Source organism: Pithys albifrons, chromosome 4, assembly GCF_047495875.1.
Source record: "Pithys albifrons albifrons isolate INPA30051 chromosome 4, PitAlb_v1, whole genome shotgun sequence".
Taxonomy (NCBI): Eukaryota; Metazoa; Chordata; class Aves; order Passeriformes; family Thamnophilidae; genus Pithys; species Pithys albifrons.
Genome location: NC_092461.1, coordinates 50,245,775 through 50,270,533, shown reverse-complemented (window position 1 = coordinate 50,270,533; position 24,759 = coordinate 50,245,775). Strand labels below are relative to the sequence as shown.

The window sequence follows — 24,759 nt, the reverse complement described above, 5'->3', positions numbered from 1 at the left end:
CATTGCATGATTACACTGACTGAAGACCAAGGGATGCTTATCAAAGAGCTTGTATTTTGGCTCACTTGAGTTCAGTTGGTAGCATCATTTTGTTTCAAGGACTCTGCTGTGATGGGCATGCCACAGATTTCTCCCACCTCTGTGATTGGTAGCCATAAATTGTCACACCTGTGCTGATTTCAATTTAGTTTAAATTTAAGTCATGAAGGATTCATAATTTATTCTTGCAGTTTTGTCAGCTCAACAACACATAGGCCAAAACTAGAAATGTTTAAGAATCTGACAGTAGTTTGGTGGGTATTTCAAAACTTAAGGGGAAGGATATTCTGTGGAAGATGTCAGAAGGAACTGCATGACTCATAGCCCTCTTTTGAAGGTGTACTATGTTCATGTTCAGTTTAATGCTTCTGTTATCTGAAATATTTTCATTTTCATGCTATTAAATAACTAAAACTTTAAGAAAACTTCTCTTTTTACTTGAAAAAATTGAAAATTTCTGAAATATTTCATATATCAGTAGCTTTAAGCTCAACAGAGTAAGAAAATGGTTTAATTTTTCTGCCTTTTTTTGGAAGCAGAGTCAAGTTTCTTAAGGGATTTTTTTAAGAAAACAAGTTAAAGTTGTAATTTAATATGGGCCATCTTTCATTTCTTACAATTTTAGAAAAGTGAAACCTTTAGATGGCACTGGCAGCAACGTACATGAAATCCTCTCAGATTTCTATTCCATCACCAAATAGGCTGTCAAACTTTAAAAATACTATGTTAATTTGTTTCGGTTAAACATTCTTCATAATATTTTCTTAGCAGCCTTCTTAAAAAATCTTTAGGTATTTAATTTCATTGCATTGAGTTTCTCACAAGGCTGAACTGATACAGTTGTATTGCCAATTTTAAAACTAAGAATAGATGCATTAATATCACATCCATAATAAGGTAGACACAGTGAGAGAAAATCTCTTCTAAAGTAATATTTTTGTTTGCTATCAGTAAGTATATTATTTAGTTAGATATTCTCTGTGTAACTGAGTTTTGTTGTTTGCATTAGAATCTCGTCCTTTGTCACTTCCTGTGAAAACCATGCTGAACTCATCTGAAACTTGCAGAAGTCCTGAGGAAAGAATGAAGGAATTTATTGGAATAGTGTGGAATGCAGTTAAGTGCCTTACAGTTCAGGTAAGATGAAAAGGAAGTGAAAAAAACTGTCTTTTCAAACTTTATGATACTTTTTATGCATCCTAATGCTTTTTATTTGAGAGTTTTTAAAGGAGCTTGCAAGTTTTATTGTCTTATTTCAGCAGTTTCAAAGTCTGAGAGAATGAAAAATAAAGTACAGATTTTGAGTAAATTAAGCAAAGAATGCTTTACTTTTACAATATTGGGTTTTGAAATACTTTTTTTTATTCAAGGGAAAGATCCTTAAAAAATTATATGAAGAAAAATTGCTTGTCACACTTTTCTGTATTATAAACATAACAGTACACTTTTGTATCTGCAGTTGTATTTGAAGAATGCCTTCTTTTCTAAAAATATTTGAGGAAAGGATGTGTGATAAATGCTTTCTCGGGTGTATGACAACATACTGTTAACACAGGGAATGCTCAGCAGCTTATCAAGAAGGACAAGAACTTGGCTGCTCCATTTGAAGTATTTCACTTTATACTGCTCCCGATGGTGGGTGCTGATCACAAAAGGCGGGTTTTTCACGTAGCAGTGTAGATGCTGTGTTTGAAGTCCAGTGTTATGACTGCAGGAACAATCAGATAATTTAGAAAGGCTGGAATGAAGACTGTTGTTCCCAGTATTTACCAAGTGCTTGCTGAGAAATTACCCTAATTTAGAATTGCTGTAACCTGTGCCTTTTAAACTGTGCATTCTATGAGATTGGTATTTATGATACACCAGAATAAAGTAGCAAAACTGCTTTTGTTAGGAAAAAAACCGAACCACAAAATGCTCCAGCATTACAGGAAGTAATTGTTGAATGGCTGTTCCTTCTTTCTACAAAGAAATGTATTTATTTATATACAGATTCATGCCAGAACCTGCATCTGTGTTACTCCTCTTCCATGTAGAAAGTACTTGGTGTTCACAATTAGGAAATTTGAAAGTTCAAGTTTTGCCTGAGCAAGAACTTGAGACTTGTGACCTGATTGCAGAACATATTGAAGTTGAGGAGATACTTTCTTTTAACTCTGTTTAATTTTCAGCTGTATCTTTCATTGTTGTTTCCATAATACTTTGTTTGTTTTCCTTTCTTAATGTTATCAACAGTGTAGATTAAAATAGTCTACATAAGAGAGATAATTTGTAAGCTATTTGAAGGAAACAGTCTATTTATGTTATGTGTCTGGGTGGTACTTGGCACAGAGGGACTTGCAGTTTGAGTCATAATAAAAATAATAACATAATAAAGAAGATGAAGAAGAGCTGGATCCTTTATAAATGGGGAAAACTGAATCAGGACCAAGATCCTCTGCTTATACATTTTTTGAGGTGTGCTTTTTTGTGAGAAACCAGCAAAGCCAATTTGTTTTGAAGAGCAGTTGAGATGCCAGCCAACTAAAAATGAAGTTTGCTTGTTACTAGATACAAAAAAAAAGTAAAAGGAAAAGGTAGTGTCGTTTTGTTTGGGGTTTTTTTTTTGTGGAGATTAAAGCTGGTGACTGCAATAGGCACAGTTTTTTTTCAGAGAGTAATTCCTGAATATATTGCTGCTCTGATCTAATACACCCACAGATCAGAGCTAATACTGGCTGGGGGTGTTTTGTATTGGGTATTTTTATGGTACTTATGATTCTAGATTTATTTACTTTTTACAGGAATTTTGTTGTTGAGTATTCATGCTTTCTATTTTCATCATTTTGACTCTGGAATTATATTTTTATTTTATCTGTGTTGAAATTAAACACCCCTATGAATGGATACAGTACCTTACACATTTCTGATATGTTTCATCCTTCTGCTTGGATTTTACTTGGTAAAGTATTTGCCAATGTCTTGCCAGAAGGATATTACGTGTTGTCAGTGAAAAGTTTCAACAACTCCAAAGAAACATTACAGGAGAAGTTCAAGAATGTGCTTCCACACAAATACGTGGTAGTCTTTCTTAGTGAAATACAAAGGATTTATAGACATGCTTGCTGTTCTTTTTATTAATGCTAGTAGTCCCTGTCTCTGTTTTATTTAAATATTTTTAAGACAGAAATGCCGTCTGTCCGTCTGTCCGTCTGTCCGTCTGTCCGTCTGTCCGTCTGTCCGTCTGTCCGTCTATCTATCTATCTATCTATCTATCTATCTATCTATCTATCTATCTATCTATCTATCTATCTATCTATCTATCCATCTGTCTATCCATCTGTCTATCTATCCATCCATCCATCCTTCCATCCATCCATCCATGTATCTGTCAATCCATCTGTGTATCTATCTTTCTGTCTGTCTGTCTGTCTTGTCTGTCTTTCCGTCAGTATCTTGTTTCCTTCAATACCAGCATAAACGGGAAATTCATGCAAGGCAATGTGTAGAGGGTAAGAAAATATAAGTTTTGACTGTTTTCCAATTCAGGTACTTTATTTTATTAAACATAATGTGCATATTGTTAAACACTTATAACTACATTTATGCGTTAAATTCAATAGATTTTTCTGTATTTTATTATTTGCCATGAAAAAGGCAAATCTCAAACTAATTTGCCTGGTTCAATGCTGGAGCACTTAGGCTCCGTGTTGGGTTTTTTCATTAAAGTTAATTTTCATGTTCCTGGATCTTTTAGGAATATGATTGTAGAGCAGAAAAGTCTGTAGTTGTCGTTGGATAAAACTGAACTCCATAACTTAAAATCATCAAAGGATTATTCTTTTAGTGGAAGTTTGAATAAGTAAATGAGATTGGAACCAAAGTAACTGGAAAGTTTATTTTGGATCCAAAGCTGGTACTTGGTTGGCCCTAGCACTGGCTTGCTCTAGATAGAACATTGCATGAAGATATTGTGCATTGGAGTTGTGGTGAGCTATTAGTATTTAAGTGAAAAGACTTTCATAGGTAACTGTAAAAAAATTGTTTTGTTATTTAGTTGGTGTAGAATTTTATATGCAGCCTTGAAGTCTTTTTGGCAGTTAAGCTGTGTAGGAGAGTAATACTCACTTTTCAGATGTTCTTCATACTAATAGTTGCTAAAATCGTGAAGCAGTATAAACACAATTAATTTTAATTGGCTGTTAATGCTGAATTCCAGTGAGAACAATGAAAGATCGGTATTAAAATTAAATGAATTAATGAGTAATGTTGCAACGAATGCCAACTAAATGAGTGTAATTGTTACAAATAAAACTTAATCAGATATGCCTCATGCCTTTTTAAATATCCCCAAATTTATTTGAAAAAACGAGTCTGTTTCCCAAAATTGTTGAAAATAATATTTTCTTTAAAAGATATAACTTGTTCAAAATTTTTGTCAGAGTGAAATGTAGAAAGGGAAGGATGAACTTGGTGAGAGTTCCTGTTCTTTGAATAATATTTTTATCCAGGGATCAGGAACAGATTCCATGACTCGTAACTTAGCAGTTGCAGCTCACTGAAGTTATTCAGCAGTTACGAGAGAGGATGATTTCTCAAGTTAGTTACTTACCACAAACCAACAAAAATTTGAGTTTTCCATAACTAAATAAAAGATTTTTAAAAGGTTTAAAACTTTTCTTAGAGAAGGACAGGAATACTTTGTAATACATGGACACTGTGTTTTAAGTGGTCAAAGGAAATGCAGCTGATCCTTATTATACCCATTTTTATGTACAGGTAGCCTGCTCAAATATCTTACTCATGTGTTCTGTTTTCCATTTATATAATTTTTACTTTCTGTATGACTTCAGAACACCAATTTCTGTCCTGCCTTTTAAAATTCTAACAAACAGTGCCTGTCTGGCTCAGCTGCGGATGGTCCAAATGGACAGAACTGATTTGGGTGTCAGAGGCTGCGCTGTGGTCTCACAACAGTGAGTGCACCAGAACCCTACAGGAGATGTGTGGCAGTGGTCCTTGGCAGTTTGGGCAGTCACTGCAAGATGATATTCTGTGCTTTGGAGTCCCAGACAAACACAGTAGCCTTTCTGATGAGAGCATCTGTGTGATGATGGTTAGTGAGGAGAGAGGCAACTTCTCAGGAGAGACACCCTTAGACAAGTGTCACCTTGTAGAAAATCTTTGTTGCCTCTAATTGTTTTATGTAACTATAAAATGTGGGTTATGGAAGGGAATCTCCTTGTGGTATTGCTGTCGTGAAAGGCTGTATATACTCTTGTTCAACCTGTCCCTCTTTGTTGCACTTGTGCAGGGTATTGGTGGCATGTCACTTCATAGAATCATAGAATCATAGGCATGTCACTTGTATAGGGTAATGGTGGCATGTCACTTGTGCAGAGTAACTGTGGCATGTCACTTGTCTTGTTTCCCTCACTCCCACCCGCCCTTCTCAGTTAGGAAGACCTCATTCCTCTGTGGTGTTTATTGCACTGTTCTCTCTAATGAGCAACATTCTCTTTATAAATATGAATTAAAAATACTCCATTTATTTCAGTAACTTAATACTTTTCCTTTTTATACAAGAGTCTTAAAGTCATCGGACTTTTTTAGGTTTATGTCTTAGTAAAAGCAGAGAGCAATAGGCTTTCCATCATTTTTTAAAAGAAGGAAAAATACTGCTTACTTCATTGGTTCATCATTAGTGTATATTTAGCAAGTATAGGCCTTGACATAATAGAAATGAAAATAGGGGGTGATCCTGTTTCAAGAATTTGTAATAATTCCTTCTCTTTAACACATGAATGTGTTCAGTATTGGCAAACGAACATGTTGCTACCAAAACTGAAATAAGATCCTTGAAACAGAAAGGATGTTGCCATGGAAAAATGAAGTAACACTCGGTGCAGCTGCGGAGCATTAATGAATAGGATATTTTTTTAAAAGATCATTTGTGTTTGGTGTGGCTTGGAGGGTCCCAACCAGATGGTTTCCATGAACAGGATCTGACCCCCAGCTTGAGGACTTCTTACTGGCAGATTACTTCATTTTCTTTCCCTTGGATTGTCAGATCCTTACATTAATGCAAGATTTACTGCTTCAGATTTATATTCAGTTACATAAATCAGTCACATCTTACATTAAATTCACAATTTTAGGCATACAGTTTAACAGTTATTTAAAAAGTGTAAAAAGATTTATATGATAGCTTTAATATATGCTATTAATGTAGTTTAATTTTAAGAATTGGGATTACATATATTTTAAAACACTTTCCAATTGGTGAAGCAATCTGTAGCTTACATTCTCACTTTGTTCAACATATAATTCCATCATTTTAGGTGTACTCTTCCTTTCCTTTATTGGAACTTGTGAGTAGAGGGATCTCCAGATTCAGTCTGGTAAACATACACAAACTCCTTTGAAGCTGATAGTTGTGCATAAGCAGAATCTGCCTCTGAGAAGTTCAACGGTTGCAATTCAATTTTTGGGCTCCTGTGCATTCAAGTTGGTGATTTCTTGTGTGATTTAAATAATTGCATAATTTGCTCTAAAATGTGGAATTTGCAACTTAGCAAAGTTCAATATCAAGGTTCACTCTATCAGTTGCTACATGGATGAAACATGCAAAGAAAAATGGGATTAGAATGAATTTGGCTTTATTTGCATGGAGGCTGAAGACAAAAAAGAGTAAGGTAACCCTCCTGCAGAGTCCTGAAATTCAGAGTAGGGTCCTTAAGCCCCTGATGGAGTTTCGGTGCAGCCAGGTCTGATCTTAGTCTAAGACCTGGACAACAGTTTATACCCTTTGGAAGAAATGCAAAGAGTAAGGAAGTCCTCCCACTGAGTCATGAGGTTCAGAGCAGATCCCCCTTTCTAAACTCCTGATGGAGCTTAGGTGTAGCTTCATCTGGTCTTAGACCAGGACTTTGACAACGGCTTGTGTCTAAAGGAATTAACTACCTGCATTTCACTAGTATTAATGAGCATGCTATCAGCAGTGTACTGAGGATCTGTTGCAGAGAAGGGGTCTCTCTGCCCAGGGTACAGAAGGCTCTCTCAGTCTCAGATCAAACACTGGGAGACATCCCGACTTAAGGGGACAGTTACTGGTGTACAGTCCAGGTTCAATTCTGAGAAAACTTGAACTCATCCAGAGATCTATCACTTGTAGAAGGGACTCTGCCTCCAGGAGCAACCTTGAAAGACATCCCAGTTCCAGGGGAGACCACTGCAGTGCAGCCATGCTGCCTGGCAGGGACAGCTCAGAGGAGGCTCACTTAGTCTGGCATTTTTATGGGAAAAAGTGATTGGTTCATAGTCAAATTGCATGCAGTGGGAAGGGTGTGCAGGACACTCTGTGTACTCACAGCATTCTGTGTTCCCGGATAACTGAGTCTTGGAAAAACACACGCTCTTCAAGTGTTGATTGCATGATCAGTGTTCCAGGCGTGTTCCAGGCATTGATGACCAGTGGGTCACTCTGCCCTTTATGAGTTTCCTGGAGAAGTTCATGACCTGGCCTTTACCTCCTTTGAAGCTTGTACTGAGCCACTGCTGGTCTGGTTAAGGACACTGAGTGTATGCATCACACTTATGGAGGGCCTGATGCTATCATGCAAAGCCCACCAAAATTCATGGCCTAACTCCCATTCAGTTGTTTGAAAATCAGTGATAAAGAGCTGCTTGTGGAAAACAGAAATTTCCAACAGGAGTTTAAAGCAGCAAAGCTGTTGTGCTTCTACTTCAGTATTGTTGACACGGCAAAGTAAAACACAGCAATGATCTGAAGAACTTTTCTTTAGTACAAAGTTGTACTGAACTGTAGATGAAGTGCAAAGACTCTATAGAGTCTTCTCAAGATCTCTTCTTAAGAGTACTTTGTAAAACGCGTCCTGTAGATCCTGCTGCTGGTAATGTAACAAAGTAGAGTATCTCTTCAAGTTGGTGGAGCTTTTGGATTATTATTACCACATGGTTTGTATATCTAGGCAGCATTTGATGTTAATCAGCATATATATGAAGGATGGGTAATTTCTTACAAACTGTTTACTCAGAAAATGCACAGATAAAGCAATAGTTACACTGATCGTAAGTTCTTTTGCCATGTCTTAATCATTATTCCACAATGGCCTGACCTGCAACCTATTACTAATAGACCAGAAAACGATCTAATGTGTCCCTGTAAAAATCTTTGCAAATTGACACAATGACTAATTTACCATTTAAAAAAAAAACCCAAATCTATTACATCTGTAACAATACACCCTTGCTTTTCATCCAGTATAAATAAAGTACTCTCTGCAACCTTGGATCAATAAACTACTTATCAAAGATGTAATTAACTTCATTTTACAACTCAAACAGTTCTAAAACCAGAAACAAACACAGACTTCATGTAACAATGTATTTATTTTTGCAAAATTCTACTTATATTTTTTGCAGTGAATTCTTGTCAGTTTGTCTAAGCAAAAGGGCACAAAAATGCTGAAATAAAGATGAATATCAGTGTTTTTCTGAGTAGGATGGCAGAGTATGTACAGTGCTGGGTAATTCCAGCTCTATTGCAAATCTCTGTTGTGGGCTTGAGGGCCTGATACCCTTCAAGGGAGGGTGTGAAGTACAAACCTTGGTCATCACTTTTGAGCTGTGCTGTTTAAGTATGTTTACAGCAAATAAATGTTTTTATCACAGCTACGAATAACATCTTGTCCAACATTTTGTATGCTAGACTTTTCCAAGCAGTGTGAAAAAAAGAACTGAATCATAGCTTGTGTTTGCTTAACAAAGCATTCAAGTGTGGAGGCTGTTAGAGCTATTTGACATCCAGGTGCCAGAGTGGTATTGCCAAGAGCCAAGGAAGACTAACAGCCTGCAGCTTACACCAGCTCTGAGTTAACAAGTTGTGATGAGTTGAGTTCTTGGGTTTAGGCTCACTCAGCCTTACTAGAAACTCATGAGAAGATGTCAAAATGGTCAGAAATGCTCCAGGCTAAAAACATTACTTGAAAATAAAGAATTAAAAAAATGCTGTTTTATATGAAACCATGTGTGCTACTTCTCATTTGCAATGAAAACAGGACAGAAGCTGTAGAAACTTTGTTAACTTTACTAGTTTCTCTTTGTGTATGTATGCACCTCTCCATTTGTTTAGAAGTCAGATTGTCACTAAAGTTTGTATTTTTACTGGTTTATCTGATGATTAACCGTTCTGTACATGCTCATTACTGTTGCCTATTAAGGAAAGACAGAATTTTCCCTGAAACAGCTCTTTATAAAAAGTAACAGCATATAAAATGTTGGCTAGTTCCAGAGACTTAGCTATTGCTAACAAAAGCTAATGAACTGCAAAAAGAGTAGGACTTTCTCAGCTTTATTGTGAGAACATTTTCTGACTCAATTGCACTTGTAAAAAGCTGCTGACATGTAGATATATGTATGTTCACTTTCTATGGCCACACCTTTCTGGTTAACTTACAGAGCAAAATCACCCTTCTCCCTCCCATAATCATAATTTACAAGAATATATTGTTTTCCAACATTTTGTGTCATCTTTCCTCTTAATTCAGCTAAAAGTTAAGATTATTTTCAATCAACTGTGATGGGTGAGTAACTTCAGATTGTGTACCAAGATGTATGCTCCCCAGTGGAGGAGGAAACTAACTATTTCTGAGAATCTTTCTTGTCTTTGTTTTTTCAGCTTGAAGTGCAATCCTGGTGTGTGTTCCTTCCCAATGACAGCCTACCCTCTCCCAGTACCATTGTGTCGGGTGACATTCCCGGGACTGTGCGCAGCTGGTACCATGGGCAGGCCAGTATGCCCGGCACACTTGTCATCTGCCTGCCCCAGATAAAGGTCATGAGTGCTGGACACAAGCACATGGAACCATTGCAAGAAATCCCATTTGTTGTGCTGAGACCCATCCTGGAGGAAGGTAGTGTGATAAACTCAAAAACATTTCGTCTTTAATTTTTGGTTTTTTGCTGTTATGAAAATTATTTATTTTTGAAAACTTCTAATTTTGTATAGCTTTTTTTAGCAGTATATTATGTATTATTGAAGTCTAGAAATATTTGTGGCAAGGCTTGCCCCATGGAAAATGAAGTGAAACTCATCACCAGAGAGCTACTTCTGTGAGGTATTTTGTATGTTTGAAGCTAAAAGACTTCAGAAGTGCAATCTTCACCTTCATTGGTTTTGTCATTCAGGTTACTGTGTAGACACCAACAATGATTTTGACACAACAGGAGGCAGCAGTAAACTGTGGATTCTGAGACAGAATGGAGACAGGTTAGGAAAAACTTCTCATCCCACCAAGGTCTTGGATCTAACATTCGGGCTGGACATAAGAAAAAGATTCTTCACTGAGAGTGGCTGATCACTAGGACACACTCCACAGAAAAGTGATCATGTCACTGACCCTGGCAGAGATAAGAATGCATTTGGACAATGCTTTTAGTCATGTGATTTGGTCTTAGGCAGTCCTGTGAAGAGCAGGCACTTGCACTCAGTGATCCTTATGGGTCTCTTCCAACCTGAGATATTCTGTGTTTGATGTAAGATGAGAAAAGAAATGCATAAATATAGCAGACTGTCAAAAGAAAATAATTAGACTTTAATGATCATCATAATAGCCAACAGTTGTGTTCTCTGTTGTGCCTTAGGGATTGTGGCAAGATTTGTAGAGATCTGAAGAAAAAAATTGTGATGATTGAGAACAAGTACAGTAGTTCTTATTTGAAAAGCTACTATGTGATAGGGATTTGTATTGTAGACCAGTCTGAGGAAAGAATCCACTTTTAACATTCCACAACTGATCGAGAAACAAAAGGAGGGGGATAAGCTGCAAAGGGCCTTGCAAGTGAAAACAAGCTGTGCATGTTCAATACTTGGTTGTTGGTGGGGTTTGTTTTTAAATGAAGCCCTTAGAAATTGTCAAAGTAAATGGTAAATGGGCTTGCCCACAGTGTTCTGAAAAAATACTGATGTAGAAATCTTGTTCTACATATAGTCATATGAAAAATTGTGTACTGGAAATGGATGAGACAAATATCCTTAACCGACTTGAGCCTTGGGTCCCAGGTTAATTTCAATGACTTCCATGAGAGCCGGCCTTGAAACCAAGTTTAAAATTTCATGGAAATGCCAGTGCCTGTGGTTTAACCCCAGCCAGCAAGCAGCTCTACGCTCACACAGCCATCGTCACTCACTCCCACCGGTACGGTGGAGGAGAGTCAGAAGGGTAAAAGTGAGAAAACTCAGGCATTGAGATAAAGACAGTTTAATAGACAAGGCAGAATAATGAAAATAATGAATTAATTCGCTATTTGCTCATCAGTAGACAGGGGCTCCTGCCTTTCTACATGTTTGGTTTCTGTGGTTAATTGAGTTGAGCTTACCCCAGCAGTGTCCCCTCCCAGCTCCCTGTGTCCCCCCCAGTTTCCGTGCCCTTGGAGCAGTGTGAGGACCAGGGATCACCCTAATGCCTTGCGGGCACTGCTCAGAAATAACCAAAGCATCCTCGTGTTGGCAACAGCTTTCAGCACAGATCCAGGCAGCACCATACCAACTGCTATCCCAGACTAAACCAGCACATTGGTGTATAGTTAGTTCATTATTGTTTTCTAACTATGTTATTTAGAAAGAATTGTTGCTGTTTTGTGCAGTCATTCTAAGAAGAAAAGAGGGAGACGCAGCAATTGTTCCATTGCTTTCGGGACAGCGTTTTCTGGGAAAATTATTCTGTTTTCTGTATACTTGCTGCTGAAACACAAACAATTTTAAAAAATTAATTCAAAAGCACATTCAAGAGCTAGTTCTGTGCCTGCCATCTGAAATTTTTTTGGATTTATAAAATGGTGTTTCTCTCCCTTTATTCTACTATTTATATTGGATTCTTCTCCTTTTTATATTATACCTTAACTCATGACAACAGAAATGAAAGTGTACTTCTTAATATTGAAAGTCATATTAGAGATGCTGCCACATGAAAATAAATTTTTTTTTAAAATTAAAAAGAAGAGAAGAAAGGTGTATGTGTTTTCCTAGTAACTTTCAGTAGGAATGATCTAATTTGCTAATCCTAGTGACAGATAGAAGATAAATTTAGCCAAAGTTGCTTGTTTGTTTTAAACTGATGGTGTAATTTATACCATTTCTGAAAGAAGTCATTTGAATGTTGTCAGATCAAGACTTGAAGGAAAGAGAATAGTGAGAGAAATGAATCCCCCTGTTTGGGATAAGGCCGATAGTAAGGAATTTATTTGTGTGTGGCTTTGTGCTCTGGGAATAATGCCAAACAGAAGTTCTCACAATCTAGATATTTTTGATTCTCTAATGGAGTTGTTGCCTTCTCCCATGCCAAAACTGCCGCTTAAACAGATTATTAATTTAAAAAACCCCAAACTTTAAAGTCACCTTCTTTGTTTCTTTCCCTGTAAGAGTTAATAATTTTTATGGACTTTTATTTTGAGAGTCTCTTGATTTGCTTTCTGTCCTTGAACAACACTTTAGGGACATACTATCATTCTTAAGATATGCTGCCATCTTTCTGAAATTATTTTTATATAACCTTGCTTTTCCTGGTAACTATTTCTTGAATCATTCCTTCTTTTGTAAAAATATATATAAGTAAAAGGCTTGTTCACAAGGATACATTGTTACTTTAAAGAAAACTCTATGCTCACTTATGTTCTTTTTTATTACATGAAAAACTAAAAAAAAGAGGAAAAGGGAGCATAGTCATACTCTCATTTGGGGATATTTCAGTCTGATGCTTATTGAACTCAAGATGTCAACATACTGTAAAAATAATTCATATGTTATCCCACAACCAGGTCTTTCTAATTTTTTTTCAGAACTCCAAAACATTTCTTTTCTGAGATAATTGTAGTTTGCTTAAAGAGCATTTTAAAAACAGTACTTGAATTCAGAAACATAATGTAGCTCAGTCATCCTGAGTAAGTAATCCATAAATGGATTTATCTGTGTAAAGAATGAGATATTCCTTTGAATTTTTGTTGAATAATAAATACAGTTAAGTAAGGTGTTGAATTACGTAGAATATTATCTTTATAGTACAAATTAATCAGATGGAGATTCACTGAGAATATTTAAAGAGAATCACAGAATCATAGAGCCTGAAAGGCCAGTTTGGAAATGACCTTGAATGATCATCTGGTCCAAACTCATGGCAAAGGGGACCCAAGATGAGATTATCCAGTACTCTGCTCAGTCACTTCCTGAAAGCCTGCACATCCCTAAGGAGGTTGTTCCAATGAGTGATTGTTCTTTCTGTAAATACTTTCATATTATCAGATGAAACCTCTCCCAGTGCCACTTTTCCCTGTTGCCCCTTTCCCTGTCTTCTCTGTTTTAGCACCTTGTGCAGAGGAGGGCCTCTGTTCTATCTGTAGCTGCCTTTTAAGTGAAATGGCTATTAAGAAGAAATTAAATAGTTAGAAACTCAGTTTGAGCAAAACTGGAATGTTCAGAGAAGCACTTAGAGCGAGTTGTTATTTTCTCTGCACATCAGCCTCAAATACCTGACAACTCATCTGTAAGTCCCAACACAGAGTGATGAGCTGAGTGAGGTAACTGAAGCTGGACAACAGGATTTTGGGACTGCTAAGTGGTCTTCCAAAAATTTAAACTCTTATAATGGGAAAATAAATTGAAAACATGAACAGAACTAAAATTTTGCTGTGGGTAAAGCCCTGTTTTAAAGTAGTAATGAAAATGGTTATGGCATTCATGAAATCCCTCTGTGTTTAGAAGTTTAACATTTTGAATTGTTTTAGTTTCTGGCTTTTTCATAATTAATTATTGTTATTATAATAATATTCCTGATTGGGTTCATCCCAGTAACTTTTATGAATCCATCTCTGTAAATATGTTTGCTTATGTCAGATACAGAAAGATGCAGATCTCTAGATGAGGCACAGTAAAATACTTTCTAGAAAGCAGAGGTAAAAATGTCTTAAAATTGTTGTTGATTTTACTAGATATCATATTCATGTTCTCATATAGATAGAGCTATACTAACAGTCATATGAATCACTGTATTCTAAATATTTAAATCTGAGAGATGGCTTTATTTGAGAAATATGACAAATAATATAACCTCACCATTTTTACAGCATATGTTTAAACTCAACAATTTGTCTAGTGACTTGCAGGAAAATAAGAAATTAGACTTTCTGTTACTAGTGTGTGAATTAAGTATAATGAAATGTATTGTTCATAAACCACTGCAGTGTAATGGAAGCATACAGATTTCATCCTGAAAAAAGGCAGGTAAATGTTCAAAGTAAGGCAGTAGTATGTGGGCATTCTTAGAAGTTACCATCTTGCATTAGAGTAAAAAATTGCTCAACTTTGAATTTACAAAAATTCTTTTTTCAGTTATTAAAATACTGTGCTGTTTTATGGAGTGGTTTGTGTTGAAAGGAACCTTAAAGATCACCTAGTCCCAGCCCAGTGCCATGGGGCAGGGACACCTTTCACTAGACCAGGTTCCCCAGGGCACATCTAACCTGGACTTGAACATTTCTAGGGACTGGGCATCCACAGCTTCTCTGGGCAACTTGTGCCAGTGTTTTAATGTCCTCATAGTGCATAATTTCTTCCTTACATCTAAATCAACCCTCTTTCAGTTTATTTGAGTTTATATTCAATGTCATTATCTGTAGAGCGTGTTAATTACTGTCTTCAACTTGTCTGTTAAGGTATTGACATTGTAAAATTAGTTGTCACGGGTGAAACCCTGGGATTCTGCAGCCATCCAGCTGTTCCCTGCTGCATGACTGGGAGGAAGCACAAGTGGGTAACACTGAGTGATTGCAGTATCTGTTTTTAAACATTGCATACCATGTGAAAATGAGTGCATTGGAAATCCATGAGAAGGCCCTGCAGTGTGGGCACAAGAAGGGAGATGAGGACAGGGTGGTCAGGATGCTTTTTGAACATTCCAGAGGACACCATTAACAAGTCTGGGAATAGATCCCAGAGCATGTGCATGATAAAGCTTTCAGGATCTCTCTCCTACCATTACTAATGTTAAATAAACAAAATTTGTCTTGTGTAGAACTGTCAACATTCTATACACAACATTGCTGCAATCTGTTTTTTAAAGTAAAAAAAAGTGCCACATAAAAATAAGAACAAACACATAATTATTAGTAGTTAAGTACATTTATCAGTATTGCATGTCATGCATATGGAAGGTCTTATTATGAGCATTAGCAATTAACTCTAGTGAAGAAACAAAGTGCATCAATAAGTACCAGAGAATGTGCTTGCACATAGCAAAATTCAGTGTTTTTAGACTGGGAAATTAACTCAAGCACTCCACAGGAGAGGAATCTTGCTAAACAGTTGCAAATAGCAGATGAATGATGAATGTCAGTGCTTTGAAAATTGTCTGATTGGGTCAGTCAACTGCCAAATATCTGAAAGCAGCATTTATAAATTTAAGAAGTTATCAAAGCAGTTGAAATAGCTTGATAAATAAATTTTCAAGTATAAATCAGTGATGATACTCTAAGAAATTAAAAATAAGGATTTATGATAGTGGTAGATCAGGAATTAACCAGAATCTTCCACCATAGTGAAGCTCTTCCATGTGTATATTTTATAATCTTGCCCTTAGAGATGGGGTCTGCACTGTAGTTCCACTGAAAGCAATGCCAGATTTAGTTAAAATATTTCAGAGTAAAAGAATCTCATCAATTAGGGGGCAAAATAATAGTATAGATGGATAGAAAGGTTAGATGTAGAGAAAAAGTCTGCAAAGTGTGGCACTGAATTTTCCTTCTTTCCTACCAGTAAATCATTCTTGAAATCATGGAAAAATCCTATGAGCAGTATTGCTTTTGATGTTTAGACCAGTTGAGTTAATTTCTTTAATAGTTTCATAAAAAGCATTGCAAATGAATACAGATACAGGTTTTTTAAAAACAAATAAGACATAGGTACAAGAGCAAAACAAGGATTTATGAGGTGAGGAGTTCCAGTATAATGTTAGAATGGGCACATAATGTATATGGAGCTGAAGAAGAGGTAGTTGATGACATTAGGAAGAATTTTATAGTTGTAAATTCACCACACCTTTACTACAGTGTTTTTTCAACATATTGTAGTTTCTGTACATGGGTAAAATTTGATGGGTGTTTTCCTTTTCGGGTGGATAACATATGCAGCTTAGCAGAGCTAACATTCAGGTTTTTCCTTAGATATTCTTTCTTTCTAATCCTTGAAATATAAACTGTTCATTTACTGTGGTGGTCACAGCGAAGAACAAGGTTCATGTGTAGTAATTAGAAACATGTCATTAGAGTTGACTTCACATTTGAGTTTTTTCCACCTATTTCAATTAATATTTTGTACTTCTTGACTGACTGAACTTGGAAAAAAACACAAATTAACTGCTTCAAAACTTCTAATCTGAAAACTTTGCAAAATATTTTCGTGTTACTTTGAGCTGAATTCTTTGGTACGTAATAGTTTCAAAATAAACCACTGAAGTTTACAGTTTGTTCTAAGGATGAGACACACAGACTTTTCTGATACATGTTCCCAACCATATAAATTTATTGTTGATTCTACCTGTGGAAGAAACTATAGAAGTCCTACTAAAATAATATGGTAAAAAGATGCTGGAATGCAGCTTTATTTTAATTTTAAAGCTCTTCTAATTTCTGTCAATACTTGCAGTTGACAGTTTGTGCTATTTCTTAGTGTTGTGATTTCTCAGCAGGACAGTATTGACTGTAGGCCACACCAGGGAGCAAACACACTCTTCATACATTGTTTTAAAGCTGGTTTGAATTTTTTATTGTCCCGTGAGACTCCAAGGGGCTGTTCCAGTGTACGCTTGTATTTGTATGCCACTTTCTCCTCTGGCTCTCAACACTGGCTCCCATGCTTCTGGGTAGCACATTAATTTGGACTCATCCATCACTTCAGGCCCAAATCTTGAAAAATAAAACCTCATTCCAAAAAGCATTCTGAATTTTCATACAGAAAGGAGAACTTTTCTCCTTCCCTTCCTCCAAGATTGTTCTCTCAACAAAGATGAAGACTGTTTCAGGCAAGGTTGGGGTTTGTGGATGCTCACCAGCATCCTGTGTGTGGATCTCACACTGCATCCAGCTGCTTTTATGTTTTATGCTTGGTACTGGGACAGGCAGTTGCACTTGATGGATTGAAAAGTCACATGCTGGGCACAGATTTGCAACAAAAACACTCAACTTTCTCAGCAGGAAATCTGATAAATGGAATGAAGATTTGCTTTGAACAAAACAAAACAAACAGCAAAACAAACAAACAAGAAGCAAAAACGCCCAATACAAAAACCCCCTGAATTATTATGTTCTTACACTTCTGAAGAGCAAAAACACATGTCTGTTTCAGGTAAAATAAGGATTACCCATATACATCTCATTGACTTGTTTTCCTCGGTTCTTTTGAGCATTCTTTGGATTTTTGTTCAGTGTTTCTCTCAAAGCCTGATTTTTTTTTTATCTGAGATCTGGTTGTCATACAATCATGAAATTATATTTGTTTTACATGGCAAGATTTTGGTAGCAGGGTGTAATACAGGTCTGACTTGGGTGAGAACATGCCAAAAGCTTTCCTCATGTCAAACAGAGCCAGTTCCAACCAGCTCCAGAAAGACAATAGAGCCACTGGTGGTCAAGGCTGAGCCCATCAGATGTGGTGGTAGCACCTCTGAATAATGTATATAAGGGGGGAAAAAAGCCTGCTGTGCCACAGTAACTGGGAGAGAGGAGTGAGAACACATGAGAGGAGCAAATCTCTGGACACCAAGGTGAATGAAGAAGGAGGAAGAGAAGGTGCTTCAGCTACCAAAGCAGACGATGGCCTGTGGTAAAGACCATGGTGACAACACAGGTTGTCCCCTGTAGTCTGTGGGGGTCTGTGGTAGAGAAGATATCCATCCTGCAGCTCATGGATGACCCCACCACACCAGGGCAGGTAGATGAGTCCTGGAGGAGGCTGCAGCCCCTGGCAGTGTCCGTGCTGGAGGCTCCTGGCAGGACCCATGGAGAGAGGAGCCCGTGCTAGGGCAGGTCTGCGGCAGGACTGTCATGGAAAAAAATCCATGCTGGAGCAGCTCATGAAGAAGTCTGTGTGAAAAGGCCATGCTGGAGAAGTTGAAGGACTGTGTCCCATGGGAGGGAGTCCATGCTGGAGCAGGGCCAGAGTGTGAAGAGGAAGAAGCAACAAAACTAACATGTGAACTCACTACAACCCCCATTCTCTGTCGTGCTGCACCACTCAGCAGGCTGAAGGGAGAGAATTTGGGAATGAAGTTAAGCCCAGGAAGAGGGCAGAGATGCCAGGAAGGGGTTTTTAGATTTGTTTGCATTTCCCTTAACTGACAATGAATTAATTTTCCCAAGTTGTGTCTGTTCTGCCTGTGACAGTAACAGGTGAGCCATCTCTTCCTGTCTATGCCTGACCTGCAAGCCATTTTTGTGGTTTTTCTCCCTGGTCCAGCTGAATAAGGAGAGTGATAACTGTGCTTTCCTGACATTCAGCCAGGGTCAGTCCACCAGAGGGATTCTGTTCCAGGTTCTGTAATCTGTGTAATCAGTTCCTTTCAGCTCTAGCTGGTAGAGCTGCTGAAAATTTTCCTTCACTGATGAGAATTCCTGTTGGCCCTTTGAAGAACTACACAAATAATTCTGTCTGTGGTCCTGCTTTGGAAACTTTTCAGTATATTGACAGTCTAAAGGAAACTGATTGTATGGAAGCTGCAGACATTTTTCTGTTCAGCTGTGTACCATTTCCCTCACTGATTGTTCTTGCTAATGATTCATGGTAGGATGCCAAGCACTTCTCTGGATAGGCTTCCTCCTAAATAGAAGAAATGAAGTGCTGAGAGTATGTCTCTAGCAATTTATTTTGAGGAAATCCATCACCATTCTGTTCCTAGGAAGTGGAGGCAGTGGGAAGAGCTGCACTGTGACAGTCTCACCTGAGCAGTGTGTTGGGAGAGGCTTCACTCTGTCACACTGCTGAATTGAGATGCAAGCTGCAGATTTTTGGAGGGTAGAATTCACTTTTTTAGTGTTAAAAAGTATGAATATGTATGAGTATGTAATAAAAGGAACTGCCTCTGAACTACATCCATATGCTGAAGCAAAATGACTTCTTTAAATATTGTGTTGTACATTTGTTCACAGTTCAGGGTTAAAATTCCCAATGGATTTCAATTTTTAAAAAGTTGTAAAAAAATTATTGCTTTGTTTAGTTTTTGAGCTATAGCAGGAATTGATGGTTGAATTATATTTGTAAGAGTTTGGGATCAATTTAATGGTTGTTTATTGCATTTGCTGATTTTTAAGGTGGTTTAGAATAAGGCCTTTGCTGAGCTGTGTGATATTAGTAACCTATTTTTTATTAAGCAATTATTTAACTATTTTCTCTTCTTTTTAATAATTAGGTGATGCTTTTCCATGGACAATCAGTCTGCACCATTTCAGTATATACACTCTTCTCGGACAACAGATGACACTTAATTTAGTGGAACCCATGGGCTGTACTTCTACCTTAGCTGTGACTTCACAGAAACTCCTTCCCTCGGGGCCAGAATCCAGACACTCGTTTGTTGTCTGCCTCCATGTCGACCTTGAGTCCCTTGAAATAAAATGCTCCAACCCCCAGGTTGGTACATTTAATTGATTTATGAAAGGAAATTAAAAATAATGTGATTTAATTACAATTGTTCTGCATTTTCATGAAGAGGGTCTCTATCTAAATTTTTTTTTTAACTGGGCCATGAAGATCAAGGTGCTTAGATTAAGAACTGCTTTGAAGCTCTCTCAAGTTTTGTAATTTAAACTCTTCTCCAAATGTAATAGCTGTAGTATAAATGCATCTTTTGGCTGATGGAGTGAAATGAATAGCAGATGTACCATTAGATGCTCTGGTGCTGATCTGCTGTCACTGTGCATTCATATATTGAAGTGGTTGAATGTAAATTTTTTACTGGGTTTTCATAGTTTCTTCAAACATAAAGAGTTTTTTAGGCAAACAATGGTATCCAATAGCAAAGGGGAAAGAAACCCCAGATGAATATGTGTAAACAAAAATTACCACCTCATTTATGTTTATTAAGAGGCAAAGGCATTCTTAGGTTTTTCAGAAAGTGCACCCTGTATTTTAGTGACCTGGACCAAGTTTGCTGTAGTTCAAATAGAGTAGATTTTGAATTAATAATATTGAAAGTGGAATGGCATTGTTATGAAGCGCAAGCCTTATCTTAATCTGACTTGTGAATTAAAAAGAAAATTGAACTAACAGTATTTTTCTGGCATTCCTATTAAAGTGTAATCAAGTAATTTGTTCAGCAAACTGTAAGAAAATAGTTGCACTAAAAATTTAAACTGTAAGCTCCATATAAATTTTATCATGAGCATAGTGAAATGTTAAAATAAAGTTGTGCAGTGTAATATCAGACCAAAAGTTGTTGTCTTAAAGGATGTCCTTGCATACTGTAATGTTATTAATTTACTGAAGTATTCTAATGAGTGAAAGGATGCAGACAAATTATTTTGAGTTTACTGTCTTTTAAACTTTACATGTGCCTTACATGTCCTTTCTGCTTTACTTATGCAAAAGGAGGAAAAAAAAGCCATCAGTCTTCTTTAACCAGATGTTGAAGAACAGAAGATGAAAAATACAGTTACATAAACAGCATTTGATAGTTATAGATTCACAGTAGAGTAACTATGAAATTTGATTCCTTAAATGACAGGCTGTATTTTGTCTATAGATGACAGCCTTAAAAGTAGGTTATATTTGGTGAATTTATTAAAAGGTAGCAAAGGTGAAGTATTTTATTTATATGACTGTTATGATTTAATGTGAAGCCATGTTCTCATGGTCAAAAAATCAGTAGATACTTCCAGTGTGCAAAATTGCCAGGATATTGTCTTTGGTTCTAGTTTTCAGTTTTGTAGTAATGTGTTATTTTTAAAGTATAAAATACTGTAACATGTTGAGCTTTACAGATTTTGCCAAGTAGTCAGTGGGGTCTTACTGAGTTTTGTGTGGTTTTGTAGAAGAGGGAATGGAAGCAGTGACTGAGGGAAGCATTTTTTTAATAAAAACTGGCACAGTTAGTCTTTTTTTTTTGTCCTATCAGTTTTGTACTCTTGAATAGTATGTTATAAAAATAATTAATATATGTTAATTGTTGTGCTCAAAACTACTTATAAAGGAGAGAAGCCTTACATTAGCCCTTCTAATATAATCAGAAATGGATTTTCAAACTATTGAGACCACTCGTTTGAAAAAGTGCAACATGAGTAGAAATCCTTCCATTTTAATGAGTAACATCCTGTGGTATAAAATGTATTGAAAATAATCGGATGTAACTTTAGCTTTTTATCTGAATTTTTGAAATTTTATTTACATGTAGACATGTGCCATGTTTTTTGTTTTAATGAGGTTTTGGTGTGAGGCTTTTTTTCTATTTTTACTTTCAAACATATCTCCTTGAAAGTCATCCCCCTCTAAAAAGTGGTTGTTTTATTTGGTGAACATTCTATTTTCAGAGCAAGATAGAGTATTTTGGTGATACTACTTCACTGTCACGTTGCTGGTGATGTGTGGAGACATGGCTACTGCTGTCTGAACTAGCCACTGTTTCAGAGTGGCTGCAAAGATTGTAGCCCAAGCAATTTTAGAAAATCTCCCTGACAATAGAAGTAATTATTAACTTCGTGATTTTCTGAAGGCCCTGCTTCATTAAAACAACTATAGCTTAAATTAGCCTTTGGTTTCTTGAAAAAAATTGGGACTGGAGGAAGTGGCAAGCGTGTATGATTTGGAAGTCTGCCTGCATCCTATTCAATTTCTAGAGACTTTTTTTGCCAGCAAAGCATCGACACCAGTTAATGTTATCCTACTCAATTGTGGGGATGTTATTAGATGATCTTCCTGGAAAGACATGGAAAAGACTTGGGAAAACTTAGAGAGTTGAATTTGGTAATTTAAATGTTACCAGTGCATATTGGAGTGCTGCAGACACGAAATATTTTAAAGAGCTTTTCATCACAGCCAGAATTGTTATCTGTCTGTAGATTGCTCTGTATATGAAGACAAAAAATGTACTGGGAAGTTTACTTCCTTGAAGGAAAAATTCTGTCACAAGATTATATGACCTGCTCTGTGTAAGCCTTGAAACTTCAAAAGAAAATCCAAGATGAATTAAGGAGGTTTTTATAAAATTCCAGCACTTCACCTCTTAAGAAAGGACTGCAGCCTGTACTTTGAGATTCATCACACATTCTCACGCACAGAATCAAGTGCTGTTTCATATCAAATGTAGATTGACAACAGTGTTTTCCTGCATCTGTTCTGCCCACATAAGAAGCCAGCTTCATGCAGTAGAAGTGTCCTGAGGCTTGAAGTTCTTATAAATATAAGAATTTCAATTTTTTTAATGGCAAGTTGGGTATGGTATCCAGCTGTGAAACTGCTTCTCTATTGTTTGCAGTTTTCTCTGTGCTTGTTTTATACACTATTTTGCAGTACGTTGTCATACAAATTCCATGATTTATGCGTATTTACAAAAACTTGTGTAAATATCTTAGAACTGAGTCAAACTGTGTGCAAGTTAAACAGTGTGTTTCTGAATATTGGAATGACATATGCCAGGAGGTTATTGGTAGTGGATATTCTTCCAAAGCAGAGCAGCTTCACATGCTGCATGGGATCATTATTTTAAAAGAATTTAAATCAGTAATTTTTGCATTGTTAATGTTTTATAAAGTTTACATGTTTGCCTTTTCTTGGAGGCAGTATGGAATAAATGATAAATTACCTTAGTTTAATTGTTAAAATATATATTAGTAACATTTTATTAGTAAAATGGTTTTGAGTTATGTACCATGTTTACACACAGCACAGATCATTTTTATCAAAATCATACTGTAACTGATGTTAATTATTTTATTTGCAGTGTAGTTCCTTATCAGAACATTATAAATAGTGAGAAGTTTAATTCTGCTGTATTCCAAGTCACAGTGGAGAACTTTGGTGATGTTTCCTTCATCTCATTAAGAAAAGCTTCATGTTAAAATTATTTTTTTCCTTTAGGTGCAGCTTCTGTATGAGCTGACTGAGATCACAAGTAAAGTTTGGAACAAAATTCAGAGGAAAGGAGTTCTGTATCAGTCTTCTGTCTATCCTGAGCCTATGGCAGGGCCTGCTCCTCCAAGCTCCCCAATTAAAAGCAGTGTGGGTACTGCTCCACCAGATACCAGCACATACAGCCCCTCTGCTGACGTTGGGACCACTACAGAGGTATCTGCATTACTTAAAAGGATGAGTCATCTCAGTTCTGACCAACAAAGTGTGGTGATACGCAGTCAAGTAAGAATCAGAAAGAGCAGTAGAGTCCAGATGGGAAGTAACTTTGCCCTAGTAAACTAATGGAAAATACTTTACTACCTATTTTAGTGGAATAAGAGGGAGGAGAGAAAAGGGAAAAAAAGAATTTGCTCCTGTATTTATTATTTATCTGTATTGCTTCTCTTTGAAGTGAGTGCATATTAGCTTGTGTCAGAAAATTATGGTTAGTGTGTTCAGGTCAAGAAGCATAAGGCGTTTTTCAAGTCCAGAATTATGAGAATAGTGTTGTTTTGAAAGGGATATGTAAGTGTACAGCATACTGAGACAGGTGTCATTTTTTAGTGGAGACAGGGAAGTGGGATAAAGTACACATGGCCAGATACTTCAGGTTGTAAGAAGTTTTGTCTGAACATAACAATTACAGGGTTACTTTTTAAATTTTCAGGAAAAGATTCACAGAATCATTCAGTTAGGATGGTAATATTTGGCTCAGTAGCTGAGGAAAATTTGGTCCATTTCCAATTCCCTGAATGGGAATATTAGGTATATTGTGGTGATTAAAATCAAAATGTGTAGGGTGTACAAGGGATTTAATTAACAGTAAAAAAAGAGAAGGGTGAGCATTTTTAATTACTGTCATTGAAAAATTTGGAAAGATTTGGATAAAATCTTTGTTGTGGGAAGTCAAGCTGGAGGTTAAATTCCTATAAGACTGGTAGCTACAACAAGGCTGTATTTGACTTTTCAAGTACTATCATTCCTACAAATTTATGAGTTGATATTTATTCTGCCAAGCCACCTTTGATACCTGTTTCGTGATTTTTTTGAAGAAAGTTGTAGTTCTGTAAGGTGGAAAAGAATGGGTGGCCAGTGGAGGATTCTTCTAAATGATTTGATTGTTGAGGGAAATAAGATAAAAGCTTGTCTTGATCTACTGGTTTCTTGTATTTAAAGACTGAGATTTAAAACAAAACAAACCTCAAAAAGCCAATTATCCCTTCACTCTTAGAACTAATTTGATGTCAAGCTACCAGCTGGAGTGAGTTGAATCACCTAATAGGATGACCAAGTTAACACATTCTGGATGATGTAACCAAAGTAACATTTTCCAAACAGATTTTTATTAAGCCACAGGGAAAATTATCTTAAGCGCTCTACCAGCATTTTAAGTCAATGTAGTCATTGCTTTACCTGATTTTTTTCCCGTTTTTAATACTTTGGTGGCCATCAGTACTAATAAATTTCAAAGTGTTTTGAAGCTGTACAATGAACTTTTGCAGATCATCATGTGTAAGGTAGCTAAGAACTTGAGACTGCACAGTGCTGATGTCTGTGAATTGTGTAGTAGTGTT

At 36.6% G+C, this 24,759-nt stretch overlaps 1 protein-coding gene across 8 annotated transcripts in view; it reads left to right on the top strand.

Moving 5' to 3' along the window:
• VPS13B (vacuolar protein sorting 13 homolog B) overlaps positions 1-24,759 on the top strand; it is a 427,169-nt gene that overhangs the window by 207,373 nt on the left and 195,037 nt on the right. For all 8 annotated transcript variants that reach the window (XM_071554088.1, XM_071554086.1, XM_071554089.1 and 5 more), the window contains exons 22-25: positions 1,049-1,176; positions 9,719-9,953; positions 19,491-19,711; positions 23,153-23,359. In XM_071554088.1, coding sequence (XP_071410189.1) covers positions 1,049-1,176; positions 9,719-9,953; positions 19,491-19,711; positions 23,153-23,359 — 791 coding nt within the window. The remainder of the gene's footprint in view (positions 1-1,048; positions 1,177-9,718; positions 9,954-19,490; positions 19,712-23,152; positions 23,360-24,759) is intronic.